This window comes from Parasteatoda tepidariorum, chromosome 1, assembly GCF_043381705.1.
Source record: "Parasteatoda tepidariorum isolate YZ-2023 chromosome 1, CAS_Ptep_4.0, whole genome shotgun sequence".
Lineage (NCBI taxonomy): Eukaryota > Metazoa > Arthropoda > Arachnida > Araneae > Theridiidae > Parasteatoda > Parasteatoda tepidariorum.
In genome coordinates this window covers 35434770-35453707 of record NC_092204.1, presented here as the reverse complement: position 1 = coordinate 35453707, position 18938 = coordinate 35434770, and the positions used below count along the sequence as shown (strand labels likewise).

Here is an 18938-nt window from a genome sequence, read left to right as displayed (position 1 = left end):
TGATTTGTAGAGTATTTATGACACTCTACTAGTGGTTTTTTTGTGGTTTATGAGGCAATTCAAATATTAATTATACTGAAATTTACTATGCAAATATATTTAGTTGAAATTTGTTACAACATTTATGAGACCCTCTGTTACATATAACTTTTTTGAACTTCTATATTTTGGCAAAAAATAGACTGTTTAAGAAAAGAAAAAACTGCAGCTTGGAGAGAGAAACTGAATGAAAATCCTGGTACGAGAGTACCAAAGATTTGTTAAAAACTTTCATGTGACAGGCGTTGTGGCTTGCCTATTACAACTCAACGCTGCCAGTCCAGTATTTCCTAGTAACGAGGAACACTAAAACTAATGTTTTCATTTCTCTTTTTGATTATTCTTCTAATTTTGTATATATACCTATAATAACAATCTACTTTTGTTATTATCGTTGCTTGTACAACTATACTTTATTTATTATTGCTCATAACTGTTTATCATATAAATTTTATCAAAAGCTAATTACTTCTCTCACGATAGAATGGATTTAACATGTCTTATATACTGCTGAATTGATGTTTAATAATCATAGTGGAAGTTACTTCACAATACTCCCCCACCACATAAAAACAATAACCCATTTCTTTTTTTTTTTCATTCAAAATCATTATTAATCTTGAATAAGTGTAATTACACAAATTGAAAAAATGACGCAACATAATTCAATGAATCGCTTGAAATCAAAAAATATAGCCCTTACAACGCCAATATTCCAAAAAAGAAACATTTGGTTTTAAGCAAATTTTTTGACACCGAAATTTTAAAAAAAAAATTATTTTGATGCCTAACAGAGAGTAATATTATTCTATTTAAAACTTTGAATGTATTGTAGTCGCATTATAAAAATAGAATTTTTATTAATTACATTATAAGCAGGATAAAAAACTACAAATTACAACAAATTTTTAAAACTCATAAAAAATAAACTAATCATGGAAACACAACCAAACTAAATACCAAGGATACTTCACATTGCTAATTTTAAATATATGAGAAGTACTTTAATTATTCATTGATTTCAAACTCAATGAACATATTACATTTTTTGAACACAGGAAATTAACGGTTTCATCAACTAAACGCGGTATACTGATGTCATTTAACATTGTCTCTATTTCTCATTGGCTGACGTTAATTTGTTCGAGGTATTTTCAGAATGTTTGTTTTCATGTTACAGCATTTTTACAAATTTTTAAATCTTGTTGCTGTAAAAACATGGAGTTTCGAGAGAAAAAAATCTAGTTAACCCCTTCCTTCTCGCTCCCGTGCAAATGACGGGGAGAGGTTTCGCTCGTTATTTCTCGCTCCCGTGATATTTCCGGACTGGAGAGTTCAGTAGTAATGCGCCTATAAGAATAAAACTAATTCATTTCTTTTGCCCGGAAAACATTTTATTTCTCATTTTGCGCAGCAGATATCAGTACCAGGACAATTTTAAGGTAATTGTAAATAGTTAGTTTATTTTAGACTAGATACCAGCACTAATCAAATACGTGTATTTGGCGAAATAGGCACTTTTATGACCGTTTTCTTGAAAATTAACTGATTGTTAAGGAGTTAAGACAGGTGTAAAGATATATGAAAATAGCATTCTTAATGATTTTTACGTACATTATCTTCATGCATTATTTTCATTTATTAAGTGTATTAAACCATATTATGCATGGTTTAGTTTTTTAATGATCGATTTTGACTTACGCAGTGAGCGACAACTGTACTATACTGAGGAAAAATAAAAATGTTAATAGCGCTTTAAATTTTAATATTGTTTTCAATTTTTTACAAATATTTGAAAAAAATTGATTTTTTTTTAATATTAGTACCTCCCATAAGGCATGATACAAATATTAAATAGTGCAGGTGATGTCCTCTTAAATTTTAAACAGAAAATAATCGTTAGATACTTAATTGAATACCGCTTTTCTTCGGGGTACTTTTAAATTTTGAAAATAGCTCGAAATTTGACAAAGAGTGTTTACAAAAATTTACAAAGCTCAAGATGCGTGTTAACGAAAAATGACAGCTTGAAATACATGTTCACAATGTTAAACTATGAGTACAAACTTTTAACGACGCATCAAATGCTGTTGCGCAGCTAGGGAAATTTGGTTGAAGTTGTTGTTATGTATGTCCCTTGAAAATACTAGCAATTCATCTTGAAATCAAGCAAATTTTTATGGTAGAGGGCGCGTTTCTTGTTTTTTTTACAGTGGCGCAATCTATGGCCAAGAATACGACTAAAATGCCACACACGCCACAGTCTGGGAAATTCCGCGGAGGAGTTTTTAAAACTTTTAGTTTTAATATCCAAAAACTATCACGACAAGTTAAACACTAAAACTCTTAAATATTAAACTACTACTTTTAAACCTGTTTGTAGAATACATTTTTTTAGAAAATAGCATTTTTATTATACATTACGCAATATAAAAAGAAACAGAGAACAATGGAAACGCTTGATATAATAATTGGATTTCAACGGTCGATGAAACAGTCTTAATAAATAAATGGGTACTGACTATAAACAGAGTTGGAAAAAATTAATCGATTGCATTTATAGATTAAAATAGTCAACTACTCAAAATCAGAATTGCAGCATATCATACTTTTGATTATTGGTGTTATCGTGATTAAAGGTAATCAAAATTATGAAATGCACTATATATTGTTTCTTCTTTTTTTTAATTTAATCTTGATCACATCACAAAAAAATTGCACGAATCATTTTCATATTAACAAGTATCACTTTCAGTTAACTATTTCATCAGAATTTAAAAGATTTAAAATTTCTAGATATCTTTATTGCACAGTAGATAAAAATACTGCATTAACCTTAATGCCAGATCTATTTTTGTTCGTAGAGCACAGAAACTAATAAAAAAGATTTTTTGGTAATAATTCAAGTATTGATTCATTAATATTTATAGTATAATTAATAGTTTATTACATTTTAATGTTTATTAAGGGACTTATTTAAAATCCCATCTCAAGAGGATTTGGTCTAGCAAAATATTAAATTCAGGAATAATTATGAATGCCAAGATAATTTTGTGAAATGTCTTAGGTTTTTAATTCCACTTTTAAATTTCATTGACATTCTGAACAGAATTTAAGTCATTAAACATCTACATAATACCAAAATAAGTTCTAGAATTTTGTAATACGTAATAATTTTTAAATTCAATCATTACATACTGTTACACATTGTAACAATANAATTTTAAAAGTACATTACCCGCAATGACCAATTTTTCTTGGGGATAATTTTTCAACGGCGTATAATTAAAAAGCATAGGTGATAGTCAGATATAACACCGTTTTTTTGTTAAATTTATTCTTTATTTTCTTAGTAATAAAGAAGGAATTAAAAATATATTTATTAACTTATATTTGGTTTCGATATCCTTATATTTCGGTTATGATTTCTTCACTTTCACAAATGGAATAAATAAAACAATCATCTCAGCAAAAACACTTTATTTGATAACTATCTTGAAATATAAATCTACTTTCAAATATTACATGATCTCAAAATAAAATGAAGCAGCTGAAGTTGAGAGACCTGAAAAAATACGTTTAGTAAACATAAAAAATATATATCTATAAAAAATAAAGTTTATATTTATAAAAAATAAAATAAAATTTATTTTTTAAATTATGCATTAATATAGTTTTAAATAATTCATTTTTCTCAAATGTAAACATGAACAAAATAACATAAGAAATTTCGTTTCAGTTCATACATAAGAATATCTTTTATACTTAATTATATATTTAATTATATATTTTACAGCAACTTATTTACATGAAAAAATCAGTCCTAATATTAAAAATTATGTACTCGTGGAAAATACATTTGGAGAATGTCTAAGAGTATTAAGAAAGAGAAGGTGCACAAAAGAGCAATTTTTTTACATTCTACAGTTATTGGAAAAAAACAAAATAATTTAGCTTCGACACTCATCATCTTTCCGTCAACTTCAAAACTACTTGTGAATCAATAGAATAGAAATGCTTTCATGACAGTTATGATAGAATATTAGATACCTGAAAAAAATATTTGGAGTAATATGTATCGCACTGAATAAAACTAAAATTAGTGTCAAAATACAAAATAATCTCAATTAAATAAACAAATGTGTCCGACAAGTCCTTTTTCAATTTTGTATTAGAAAAAGCAATTGGAGACTGACATCAATACGAGAGGGAACATCTTTAATGAATTAATATTATTGCTTGCTTTTGCTTACATGTGGACTCTATTGTGAGATCCCCTTAAGAATTGAAATGGACTTCTATTTCTCTTGAAAAAGAAGCCCTTAAGATCTGAGTCTTAATCAGAAGAATATGATATAGAAATCTGAGAATATAAATTTGAGCCTGTAAATAGCTTAACGCGCTCGGTCTCTAAAATCAACAACAATAATGGCATTACTACAGATATCCAAAGAATAATAATGAAAGTCAATATCTAACTTAATGGAATTAGAAAATGTACAAAATCAAATATAATCCAAAGGAAAGCAAAGAATCTGCTGAGTCTAAGTGAGGTAACATCAACTTTACGGTATGCAGGTAAGACTTGGAATATGACTCGTGCTAATGAGGATATGTGAGGCGTCTTTGAGAAATAGATCTTGAGAAATAGATCTGGAGAAGTAAATTTGGTAGTATATAAAGCATTTTACATTATTCAAAAGATCCAGGATACCATCTATACCTTAGCACCAGCTATACCACCATATATCGTTACTTTCCTTAAACTACAAAGAATAAAAGGAGCTGCCCTCGTTCTCAGAATGCATGAAATACGTACCTCCAAAACAATATTCCATGCTATACCAACAAGCACTCGAAAAAAAAGCGACAGTTTACAGTTTAATGAGTGATAATATTGCTTAAGAGTTTTAAGGACTACTATCCTTATTCTGATCACGCATTTTATAAAATGTTTTTAAAAATAATTACGATTTATGATGTAGTTTAAATAAATTTGCCTTAAACGAATCACCAGATACTAGATTTTATGTAAGAATTATTATTTTTGTTAACTGAAAAAAAAATTGCATATAGTATCCAAATATCAACGGAAGAACTGTGCTAAGAAATCACGAAAAGGTATAATCTGAACGAATTTTTTTTACAATGAATTATTTTTTTTAATCGTAAATACTACTTTTTATGAACTGATTGTGTTTTTTTCTTCTTATTTTTTTATATCTTTAAGTGATATTTATTACTTAAAAGAACTGTTACACATAGAATAATAAAGTAGAATGAGAAAATCTAAACCTAAGCAATATTTACACAAAAAGCATTAAAACAATCAAAAAAATATTATTCATCAACTATATAATTAAAAACAAATTTAAGTTTTCTGCAAAAATACTAAATATAATGACGCTTGAAAAAAGTACCAGTGTTATTTTTCTTCCAAACTGATTACCTTTTATTTCTATCTATCCAAAAAATGGAAAAGCTGATAATCCAACTGGCGCATCTAAAAGAAAAAAGTAGTTTAATAATTTAAGTAATTTCACTTGAAATTTTATATTGCTAAAATGACTTTCCTTTTTTCATTTATATTTATTATTAATTATAAAATTATTATGCGTAACTATGCTATTAATACCAGATTTAATATTAATTATTAATGTTTATCTTAAAAATATTTCATTGTTTCAATGTATTTGATAGTGTTTTTAATGCAATCTAGTTTTTACCGGGTGTAAAAATAAATAAAAACATTAATAATCATTAATAAGCTTTAAAAGTCAGTCAAACAAAAAGAAGAAATGAGTAGCACAATCTAGAAGAAGCAAACAATTTATTCTCAGAAAATTTTAAAATTAATCGCAAAACAATTAAAAAAAATAGAAATGACAGTCAAAACTCTATTTAAATAAAAGTTTCAAAATTTGGGGACAGAACATGGTGAAGTCTGTGGACAAACTTAATACACGTTCATAATATTCATTTCATAAAAAATGCATGTAAATTCGACTTTTTATGCCACAAAGAAAATTTTGTACATTCCCATAATATAATGTAATTCAAAAAGCTCTGCAAAAAAATGGAAAATTATTTTAAAAGATGTTTTTCGACAACTTTTTCTAAACATCTCCGGTAATTGTACTTGTTTATCCTACAAGCAAGACCTCTAATCAGCTTTTTTATCTTTATTCCAATTACTAAATCCTTTTAATTCAATATGCAATGTATAATATTATACTAGACATGCGGGTTTGCAGTATATTGAATTTGGGCAATTTAAAAAACAATAGAACTTTGAACTTCTAAGAAAATGATATCGTAGAAATATTATTTATATACATCATATTCTAAGAAATCGTAGGAAAAGATAGCTTATAACTTTAATAAGCGTTTGTTTTTGAAGCTTATAAACTTAAATAAATATGCAAAAAAACAAATTTTAAATTAACTCAACCAATTATATTTCAGCTAAAAATGAAATTTATACTTACTAAGTATAACCCTTGCTGTGTAGAAAAATATGCATTTTAAATTCAGATGAAGTATTGATCATGCGAAAAAAGAGTTAAAATAAAAAGAGTTATAAATAATCTGTTTTTAAAAACACACTGTAATTTGAAGAAGAAGAAAAATAAAACGAAATTAAAAGAAAAATTTAACCTTTAACGTTTCAAAAGCAGTTAAACGCTAAAAGTTCAAAAAGTTAAATAGCATTTTCATGGACTCATTTAAGTATAAGTCTAATAGCTGGTATATTATTTGATTTTTTTTAAAGAAAAATAAAACTTGAAAGAAAATGGAAATTCAGTTATCGTATTATTCAGTTATCGAGACATAAATAGTAGAAAACTAGTTTTTTTATCCAAACTGAATCTGTTATTTTATTTTATATTATAACCGGTGTGTATTTTATATTATAATTTTATATTATAGCTCAATTTTGGGTCAGCTATTGCTAATGTTTAACTCCGTAGTCTTGTAATTTTGAACACAATGCAGAAATCAAGGGAAATAGAAATAAAAGTCTCACTTTTAGTAATTCAGCACTTCTTGAACCGTATTTAGCTAATTTTGAAAATCATTCCATCATAAAATGACGTGTTTTATGACGAAACGTAAATTCTCAAATGTATGACGAAAAAGTATCCTCAATTCGAAATTTCATCATAGTGCATTGTGAGGAAAAGTTAACTAGAATGATGAAACTAGAATAAAGATTATACAATAAAAAATTAAGTAGCGATTTAAGCCGACCATATGTGTGGTGGTCAAGAATTTGGCCTCGTACCAGAAAAATCTGAGGTTCAAATTTCTCTTCGGGAATTAGGGTAAATCATCTCTTAGTTCAATCTATCCATGGTGTGTAGCGCCATTTACATAGTGCCCAAGTTAAAATATTTGGTAAAAAAGGTAGATACATTGGACACTTTAGTTTTATTTGTTTTTTTATTGGTGGGGGGAGTAATAGAATAAAGAAATAATTCTTTAATTTTGACAAAAATTGTGTTTCCGAAGACGTGATAGTTATTTCGTCACTTTGACAAAATTTTCGCTTGGAGCTTATACAAGGAAAAGGTTTCGTCAATTCAGTTTCGTGATATTTGAGTATCCATTTTTTACAGTGAATCATTTGAACAACTTTCGTTATAGGAGTGAATCATTGGGTAGAGTTAAATTTTCATGTTTTTAAAATTGGAGACAAACAATACACATGAAGTACATGTATTTCATAATCTGCACTGAAATTTAGTCTGAGAATGCTGAAACTATGACATTTTTAATTTAAAACAGTTTTCATTTTTATAATTTAAAATCCAAGAACAGACTAACTAATTCCAGCAAAGCAATAATTATAAAAATAATAAAACAACATAATAAAAAAATTTTAAAAATAAAATAATTATTGAAAACATATGGTACTGTTCAGTCACTGTTACTATGATTAATTACAGTTTTAAAACCTACTGCATATTTTACAGGGATGAAAAGCGCGGCAAAAACAAATTTTTATACACACAGTATAATTTAAAATGAAGTATTTTCCAAATGGTGTTATTTTACGAGATCAGATTTCATATAAATAAAAATCTTGAAATTATTTGCATAATAAGTGAAAAATGTCTTACTTCTTACAAAACCTGAAATTTCAAAAATTTTATTAAGAAATGATAACCTACAATACTAAATTTTAGCTATGAAAATAATGCAAATATCAATTAATATAGCTAAATTTAGTTACTTATTATAAGTTAATAAGCATTAAAACCAATTATTTTTGCTAAGGAAACAAAAATAGAAACTAAATAAAAAATATAAAATTTTAGTAAAATGCTATTTTTAAAAATCAGGTACATCGTAGACAGTTTTAATGAAAAGAATTTATAATTTCTTCATGCTTTTTCTGTTACTTAATACTTAAAAAATTTGAATTGCTTGTTTTGTTAAAGAATAAATTTTTGTGGGTATACATAACTATGGGTTTCTACTCCCCATATATAATTACGAACATAATAATATATTTTCAAATACTCACCAGGTCCATACTTAACAGCTAAAGATAAAAAAAACAGGCACAGATTAAACTTTTAAAACTCAATAAAACTTGTGGGGAAAGTTGAATATAGAAATAAATTTTTCAAACTTTGAATAAGAAACAGAAATCATCCTACAAATTTGTGCTAGACGTTGAGTGTTTTTTTTTGTTTTGTTTCTGTTTATGCTGATGATATGATTACTGATATGAATGAGGTGCAAAAACTAAGCATCATTTCGCTTAATATTTCAGGAATTATTAAAATTAAAACAGAAAAATTAAATACTAAAAACAATTTTTTAAAATTTTGAATGAAAAATATCAAAGCATAATTCGGATTTCCGTTAGCTAAATAATTTATGATTATTGTATACATTACATTTATTAATAAAGTTGAAAATACGCTTAAGTATATTAAAAGTATGTTTATAAACTTTAAAGCGCGTGTGTATCAATATAAACAATTTAAAATTTCAAACGAATAGCAAAAAAAGAGATAAGTTAATTGGTTTCATGTTTTGTACAACACATTCCCTTATAAATCGTTGAATAAAAACCATGTAAAAATATATCAATATTAAAATAAATTAATGATTTAAAAAGGATATTAGATTTAGCATACATTAACGAAAATTTGTTTCGATAAGAAATTAAGTTAAAAATATATTAAATTTTTTAAAGTAAAAAAAATATATATATGTTATCGAAATTATTATATATTTTATGTTTAAAAAATATATTTTCAAGAAATAAATACTATCGAAAAATATAAAATAGAAAAAAATACAATATATTATCGAAATTAAAATATATATTTCAAAATATATTATCAAAATAAATAATTAAAAGTATATTACCACAAAATGATTTAAAAAATCCTCCTTTGATTTGTAAATTGGAAAAAAAATTGGCTTTTCAATTCCTAAAATCGTTTGTAGGTTTAAGCTGAGCTCGATTCCGAATTTTCTGATTTTTTTAATCCTTTAAATTAATACGAAACCAATATAAGTTTATATGATTCCTTTTTATAAGGATTATGAAACAATTTGTCATAAATTGATTTCGATAGAATTCTTTACTTCGATAGAATATATTTTTGCCAATTTCGTTATTAAAAAATAAATAAATGCGTGTATCAGCTTAAAACAAAGTGAATTTCAAGTGCGATATTCCTTGTTTTTAAAAAAACTCTGATCACGTGAAAAATGTATAGGTAAAAATTTAACTGTTCATTAAATCATTACAAAAATCAGAATAACAAGAATCATTACTTACTCTCATTAAAAGTACCTGAAATATATAAGAAGTTTTTTTATTGCTTATAAATTTCCTGTAAGAAAATATACGTCACTTGGAGATAAAGCATTTTTTAAAAATACTCTTGATTTGACATAATCAAATAAAATCAATAACTGCAGGATGTTTCACTAGTTAACATTTACTTCAATAATATTTATTCACTATTCTTATTGGCTGTTAAGGAAACAACAAATCAAATATATAAAAAGAACTAAAACCAATCAAATAAAAAATTCCACTGCATCTTTTCAATATTTGGAGTTGCTTTGTATAGACCAATTTAATAATCTGTCATCCATATTTTTACGCAGACTGCTTAATTTTTTAACAAACAGCTCTGCAAAATGGTATGGTTTTATACAAATTGCTGGAAAAAAAATCAGTTTTGTCTTTTCATGGAATTTCTAGAAGATATATATAACTTAGATTTTTTATATAATATCAAAATGTCGCTTAATTTAGATAATGAACTTGTATATAGAAAAAAATATTCTTACTGTTTGTTATTGAGTAACTGTGTATTTCTATAAAATAAAAAATATCATGCGTATATTGTATTTTATGTTTTAATTTCATTATAATACTTATTTTATCTTCAAAATACTATTTATAGCAAAATAATAACTAGAATTTAATAGGAATAAATTAGTATAATATTTGTCTTACCAGAGGAGTTTAAACCTTCATAAATAAAAAAATATTTAAAATAAATTACATTTTAATGTACAATTTTCGATTGGTAAAACAGATGTTTCAAAATATAGAGTAATGTTCGATTATTTCGGATTGAGATTTGAAATACTTGACTTTTAAAAACAAGTATATTTATTAAAAACAAGTTCGAAATTCATTTCATGCATTAGAAATTTACAAAAGTCTTTGTTTAGAAAAATATTAGAAAGTTGCAGAATGGTTTTAATTAAAATTAATTAGCGGCACTAAATGAATATTGCAACTAAATGCTGATTTCTTTTAATATTGACAAAATATCTTCTTTATCAAACAGTTCAATGTTTTTAATAACGTATAAGCGTGTATAACGTGTTCAATGTGTTAATAATAGATAACATGGGAGTAGAGCATTTGATACATGGAGAAAGTACTTTCTCAGCAAAGATTTAATCGCATATTATTTTCCCCCGATAGTCACTTCACTTGAAAATCGTAGATGGTCAGAAACATGTGATTCTGCGTAATACCTCGCTGAAATCAGTAGCTCATCATCTACATAAACATTTAAATGTGACAAAGATAGGGTAAGACAACTTTCTCCTATAGTTATGCATTGTACTTGCAAGATACTACTGATTTAAATAAATATATATATATATATAAGCATATGTAAAAACCAATAACTACTCACTTCCAAAATCTGAAATATACAAAAAGCAATAAATTGCTAAATATATTTTTTTTAAATATTATTTTCCAATTTATCTTGAAAGTTTATTGTTCTCATTTGTTTTATTAATTCATAGAACGTAACATTGTCTATGACTAATTAAGTTTAAAACAATTATAATTCTATTAAATAAAAATATTCCGCCACCAAAATAAAATGAATAAATAAAAGTTATCATATATGTGTGTGTAATGGTATAATAGTCGAATTGTTGAACGTTTTATATTTTTTTAATAAGTATTACCATAAAGTTGAGATTTTAAGAAAATATCACACACAGAAATTTTATGCTTATAAACAAAATGCATGTCAAATTTAATGCAAAAACTAGTTTTGGTTTTGGTACAAAAGTATTTCATAAAATATATATATAATATTTTTTTAAAAATAATAATTGTTTGCTTCAAGCATAACAATGAAGTAAAAATTTTAAAAATTGCTTCACAATATTTTATTTTAAGAGCAAAATTATGAAATCACTAAAAAATAATAAATAATATGTAATTATAATATGCAGTCAATGTAAATGTCTACAAAGAATCATCAGTTTGTTAAACAATGATGTTTGTTAAATTTAAAACTCCTTAGTAAATTTATCGAACAGAATAAGATTATTAATAATTACCAGGATCAAAAATATTTAATCCATCTACATAGAAACATTATAAAATATTAATTCTCAGGAAGAGTAGAATAAATTGCCGCAAGCAAATTAAACTCAACAAAACGACATTTTGCAAAACATAATGCTAATAAAAGCGTAAGTAATTTAATTTCCATACTTAGAACATTTGAATATATTAATTATTATTATATTTGAATACTCCTTGTATATGTCCACTTAAAGCTGAACATAGTGTATGGATCAATATTTCCAATAAAGCCATATGTAACAACATACTTGAATATTATTATATATGAATATATTGAATATATGAATGAATTGTTACGTCTTAAAGGCCTTTGTCATATAGAGTGACAGGTAGTACAATTCAAAAAAGGACAGCACGAATATAGATTCAGGGTGGGATTTGAACCCGCTTTCTCCACGCTACAAAGTGTTACGTGATACCTCTCGAAGAATGAGGCTTCTTTTGTTAAGTTACAAATACGAATTCTTTATTAGGATAAATGTTGGTAGGGGTAAGCTTAAGTAACATTGTGTGTGGATCAATATTTCCAATAAAGCCATATGTAACAACATACTTGAATATTATTATATATGAATATATTGAATATATTAATGAATTGTTACGTCTTAAAGGCCTTTGTCATGTAGAGTGACAGGTAGTACAATTCAAAAGAGGACAGCACGAATATAGATTCAGGGTGGGATTTGAACCCGCTTTCTCCACGCTACAAAGTGTTACGTGATACCTCTCGAGGAATGAGGCTTCTTTTGTTATGTTACAAATACGAATTCTTTATTAGGTTAAATGTTGGTAGGGGTAAGCTTAAGTAACATTGTGTATGGATCAATATTTCCAATAAAGCCATATGTAACAACATACTTGAATATTATTATATATGAATATATTGAATATATTAATGAATTGTTACGTCTTAAAGGCCTTTGTCATGTAGAGTGACAGGTAGTACAATTCAAAAAAGGACAGCACGAATATAGATTCAGGGTGGGATTTGAACCCGCTTTCTCCACGCTACAAAGTGTTACGTGATACCTCTCGAAGAATGAGGCTTCTTTTGTTATGTTACAAATACGAATTCTTTATTAGGTTAAATGTTGGTAGGGGTAAGCTTATAGTTAACATAGAACTGAAAACAACTAACAGACCAAAAATAAAGTTTACAAGCGTTTAATAAATAAAATAGAAGTTACTAAAATGAACATAATTGCGTTATCTCAAATTTTACTAATGCTGTTAAAATTGCCAACTGGTAGGTAAAATAACGAAATTCTACCCCATTTATGAACGAGCTGCAAAAAATAAAACTATATTTTATTGTTAGTTTTATCAAGTTATTACCAAAGCTCTAAGATAAAAATTACCATGCTTTATGGTGTTTCCATTGAGCCAGAAAACATGATAAATTTTACTATAATCAGGGAGTTTTGGTCATAAATTTTTTCTCAATGTAGTTTTACAAATATACGATTTTTCACATTACAGTAAAAGATTTTTAAACAATTGTTAGTTCACTGGAGCTCCTCGAACAAATTATACAACAAATTCTAGATTATGTCACTAAAAATTGCAAAACATAATATGGTGTGTAAAGTTTCCTACTCATAACGTAGGTCTATTTCTAAAACCACGAAGTTATATTAAAGTATGAATGTGTACGAGCAATGAAATATGAATTATAATGATAAGTATTTTTATATATTGAAGATTTGCTTAGAGTAACAATTATAAATTATTTTTAAATATCATAAATAATATAAAAGTCATGAAGAAAAATGTCACTTACCACTGGTTGTCATATTTTCTACAAAAGAAAAATCTAAATTTGCCAAATTGGTATAGAAATGTAAAGGCAGTAAAAATTATATGTCTACTGATATGATGAGAAAAGCTCGTATTTAAGGCTCATTCCTTCGGAAAGGGAAAAAAGTAAATTAAAATTATGAAAACAAAAAGAAACGCATGAAAAAAATAAATATAAATTGTTTCGTTCATATTGTAACGATTCACAGTGAAATCAAGTTCTCTAAATTATAATCCTTATTACCACGCGTTTAGTAAAGAATACAAAACAGAAAAGTAAATGTAATCGAAATAATAGTTTTTATGTCATGCTGTAAAGTATCATGAAAAAATTAAAAAATTTTCCCTCATTTATCACATTTTGTCACATATTAAAAACCATATTTTACTGTTAATTTCATCAAAATCATTACCAAAGGGTAATGATAACGTAACATATAGGGTAAGTGTAGGTTAGATGACCAAAAAGGAGAGATGGCCAGTTTCAATATCTTCGATTACTTCTAATATAATTTGAAAGATGTAGTTTCGCTGGAAGCAGTTTATCCTGTTTATCAATTAATTTTCGCAACTTTAAAAAGCATGAAAAATTGTGATTATTTTATTTACGGTAATAAAATGCATTTAATAAGTTTGTATTACGGTAATAAGGTTGTATTACGGTAATAAATGCAATAAAATGCATTTTAATAAGTTTGTCCTTAATACCACTCTTAAAATCTTTAAATAAGTAAATCTAGTTACGAAACCTCAATAACTTTCTTAAGATCTTTTACTTCATTAATGTTTTTGTTTGATTTCGTATCGCAATTTTAAGATGAAAGCTGACAAATAGGAATTTATAGCTTTTTTATTTCAGTATGGATACTAGATCCATATTATTCGAATCTACACACTCAGGATACACTAGTTTATCTGTGGAGAAGAATACAGTACCACAACAATGACAGGATGAAATAAGTAAGGTGCATGTAATATATCCATGAACCATGCACAAACTTTGAAAACATTTCCCAAAATATAATAAAGTTTTTTTTTTGAATGATTGGTTAAATCTGTATATCAAATTATGTTTATTTGTCTCTTTTTAATAATCTTTTAAGATAAGACTCATTCTATGAAGCTTTCTGTAAGTTTTTTATTATGGTTAATGGTAAGAAAAATTTTACTTCTACATATTTTAGCTTTACTTTCCCTTAAATATATTAGATGTTCATCTCAATTCGATATTAAGAAGAAATGGATTGTTAGTTTAATTTGATATAATTTGTTCCATATTTTTTTCTCAATATTTTATTATGTAGTGCTCAAAATATGTAGAGTGCATGCATGAGAATTTTAAAATTGCAAAAACATTTCTTGAGCCTCTATTCTTAGTACTTTTATATAGATTATTAACAATTGCAATCAATCAGAGACTTATTCTATGTCTATTCTGATTTACGTAATAAAATATTACGTAAAATAATAATAGTTCGGCAAATCTAACATAAGTTGTTATAGCACGTACCATTTGAAGCAGAAATATTTCCTGAAAAAATGAGTGACATGATTTTCTAAGATATTTTATAAACATATAATATAATTAAAGAAATAACAGATTAACTTATTATACCAAGCGTAAAACTACTGTCTGAATAAAAATATAGCAATAGCATTAAATAAATTTTCTTTTTGAAGCAAAGCACTCTTATATATACTTATGAATTTTTATTGCAATTTTTAAATACAGTCCACAATTATTCTGCTAAAAGTTTCATAATAATCGTTCAGATAATTACATTACAATCATCAATAAGGAATTTTGCAAATAAAATTATTTATAAAGATTGATTGTAACATTCATTGAAAATAAATATTTTCTAAACGGGATTACTTGTAAATATTTATAACTAATTTATTTTCTAATTGTAAGCTAAGCTTTTAGATTAGATAAAATAATATTTCAAAAACTATTTTTTTAAAAATAATTAAGTAAAAATAGGGGTAAATATAATTTTACATTACTCTTATATTAAAACAAAAATAAAAATTAAGAGAGCAATCAAATATCTCTGTTATATAAAATAAATGAATAAATACGCACAATTCTTACCATTAAATATATTGAAAGCATTCAAGGCTGCTGCAAGATCAAAATCAAATAAGTTAAAAAGAATCTGTTTCGAAACTAATCTGTTTTTAAACTAATAATTACTATGCAAATGTTAAATAATACATTAAAATTTTTTTGTTCCCTAACGATTATAAGATACATTTTCTAATGCGTAACGTAGCTATATTAGTACTTTTTAATTTTAGGACCCACACTGCTATAAATCTTTGGCATGTTAAAAAAGGCTCAGCTCTAAAAGTCTTCTATTAAAAAATTCATTCTAAGACAAATAATACTTAATTAATCGCTGTAAACAGTTCATATGATATGGAGCTAATTCTATGTACATTCTAGAAAATTCATGAAAAGATATTCAAAAATATTTTGTTTGAAAGCTCACTCATCACAAAATTCAAGCAATTCTTCAAAAAACAATAACCTAAAAAAGGTAATGCAGCGAATTATCTTTAATATTATGGGTTATATATGGTAATAAATCCGTATAAATGAAGCGATATTTAACTAGAAATAATTTTGTTTTAATTTTTTTTTAAAGTATTTTAATTTTTGCATCAGGTTAGTTGTTATTTCGCAATTGTTTTTTTTTAAACGTCACCTTTAACTGACTAGAGTCATGAATATACCTATTTAACATTTATTTATTTAACAAGAGTTTAATAGCAACATTCTCTTTAAACCAACCCTAACTGATGTAATTGTAAAAGTTAAAGAGTGGAATAATATCTACGCATTTTGCTATGAGTACGTTCGAAAAGTAAACACAAATTTTAAGAGTATTTTAAATGGTAAGTATTTCCTTTCCATGAGGAAATTATATTTATGCTAAGATATTTAAAAAATGTGATTAAAGAATGATACTTACGTGGAAGCAAGGATTTAAGAATGTCTAAGTGGAGCAAGAATAATAACAAAAGCAGTAATTTAAAAAAAATTTCGAATGCAAGTTTTCAAAATAAACAATTTACTTTATCAAAAACTACTTTTTTATAAATTTTATGCAAAAATGGCCAAATCTAAATCCGTTGAAAAAAAAAGTTTCCTTATTCAAAAAAAAACATGTTTTTGTGTTTGAATTTGTAACTTAAATATGGCCTGCACGCATTAATTTGCCATATTTAAAGTCACCCTTTCGAATCATTAAGATTAAGTGATAGAATGCGAAAATCCGAACATTAGATCAAAAGTTATTCAGGGTTGTCCATTTCTTATTTTGCGCACTGTGCATAAAATATGAGTTTTATGTACTTGTTTAAAAAAATAAGCACAGTTTCCTTCACTGTATTTCAGCGTAAGCATTTATTAAACCTGTCATCTCATTTGTTGCAGCATATGACACACATATGTTGCAAATTCATTTTCTCATTAAAAAAAAACATTTTTGTTTAGTTTTAAATGTTTTCATTAATAAACAAAACTAAATTACGCTTTTCAAATTAAAAATTCTTTTCAAATTACAAACAAATCAGCCCCATAACAATTTTTTCTTACTCGCATATATAGATTTATGGCAAATTCTATTAGTGTGTAGAGCTAATGAAAAGGGAAAGGAAATGTGCAATCAGAAGTAGTTTCATGATTCATCAAATGCAATTTTTAAGAAAGAATACAGTTGAAATGCATAGAATTTTGAAAAATCCCAGTAAAGACGAAATGAAAGTAATGAATTAATACCTTTTGTGAGAATAAGGTGTACGAATAATTTTTGATAGCACCAGCAGTAAAAGTTTTAAAATAGTGATTTTCTATATCTTAAGTTTGTTCTAATATATCTGGAATTGTCCGAAGACAATAGGCCTGTTCCGAATTGTTAATGAGATGGTACAGATTTCAAAAGTTTAAATGTAGGGTAAAGGAGTAAAAATGATGATTAACCAATGAATTTAATCTTAAATTAAAAATTGTAATAATTTTTCATTTTTGCAATGGAAAATATTTACATTAATGTGCATCTACTGTATTTTTATTCCAACTGTTTCATTGAAATGAAGATTTGTTTAAAATATTCATGGCTAATTTAAAAAAAAAAATGATTAATACAGTTTAGGCAAAACAGTCAAACAAATAAAGTAAATTTGTTTCGTAAACAGAAGTAAAGCAAATTGTGAATAAAGCACCAATAATATTTAGAAATAAAGAAAAAGAAAATGAAGGAAATAAAAATTTAAATATGACCACCGAAGCCGGTGTCTTCAGGGGGTACCGGCCTCGGTAGCCCCTGATGGCGTCGGCTTCGGTGGTCATATTTTCATTTTTATTTCCCTCATTTTCTTTTTCTTTATTGCTACTTTTTTCTGAAATTTCTGCTGCTTTTTAGCGCATTTTTTTCAAAGAAGTTTTTTCTATTTAGAATGAAAAATATTTGTGTTTTCTTTTAGTATTTAGAAATAAACACACTATACTTTCGGATCTAACATCAGTTCTTCCTCAGTGTCTAAACATTAAAAAATTATTAATTTTCAGATATCGAGGGAGGATCTTGTTTATAGTTGTGTAACAATAGGATGTATAGTTCTCTAATTCATTTGTGCTTCATTCTCGTCAGACTAAATATCACAAAGAATATCCTAACCCGTTTTTTTTACTTGTTTCTCAAATTTCAGAAATTTTTTATCGAATATTGTCTTGGAATAAGAATTTTATCCGCTGCTATATAGTCAATTTTTCTTATATAACATTTTAAATACTTATAATATAATTACACTATAATTGTATAATATAACTATAAATTAGATTATTCGTAAGAAAGTCGGCAGTTGAAAGGTTGGTTATATTTTAGGAAACTGAAGTCTTTGATGTGCGCTCCACTTGAATACATANTGTGTGTATATATATATATATATATATATACAAACACACACACATATATATGTATATATATTTATTTATTCATTTATTTGTGCGCATGCGAGAGTGTGTTCATAAGTTACATGAGCAACATTTTGTTTAAAAAAGATGTACATACTTTTCACTGGGTTGAAGAAACCTTCAAAATTCGAAAGTTTAAGATGATCATGAAAATTTAACACCAATTTTAACAATTAACAAAATTTAAGAAAGAACTTACGTTGTATTTAAGTTTATATATATATATATATAGCAATC

The 18938-nt window shown here is 26.0% G+C and overlaps 1 protein-coding gene and 1 long non-coding RNA gene across 3 annotated transcripts in view; both read right to left on the bottom strand.

Annotated features, from left to right (window-relative positions):
* Positions 1 to 3504: 3504 nt before the first annotated feature.
* LOC107444697 (uncharacterized) lies at positions 3505 to 8133 on the bottom strand. The gene is made up of 3 exons (XR_001584165.2): positions 6528 to 8133; positions 5489 to 5542; positions 3505 to 3604 (listed from the first exon to the last, which is right to left on the bottom strand). It is a non-coding gene; the product is annotated as an uncharacterized lncRNA (long non-coding RNA).
* A 2351-nt stretch (positions 8134 to 10484) lies between these two features.
* LOC107444698 (uncharacterized) overlaps positions 10485 to 18938 on the bottom strand; it is a 16906-nt gene continuing 8452 nt past the window's right edge. Inside the window, exons 10-16 of one of the 2 annotated variants that reach the window (XM_071178679.1) lie at positions 18799 to 18819; positions 16699 to 16722; positions 15816 to 15845; positions 15231 to 15251; positions 13704 to 13721; positions 11896 to 11919; positions 10485 to 10549 (exon numbers count right to left, since the gene is read on the bottom strand). In XM_071178679.1, coding sequence (XP_071034780.1) covers positions 10500 to 10549; positions 11896 to 11919; positions 13704 to 13721; positions 15231 to 15251; positions 15816 to 15845; positions 16699 to 16722; positions 18799 to 18819 — 188 coding nt within the window. In that variant the 3' untranslated portion in view covers positions 10485 to 10499. Of the gene's footprint in view, positions 10550 to 11208; positions 11241 to 11895; positions 11920 to 13703; positions 13722 to 15230; positions 15252 to 15815; positions 15846 to 16698; positions 16723 to 18798; positions 18820 to 18938 lie in introns of those variants that run through there. The other variant, XM_071178681.1, reaches the window with a different exon arrangement.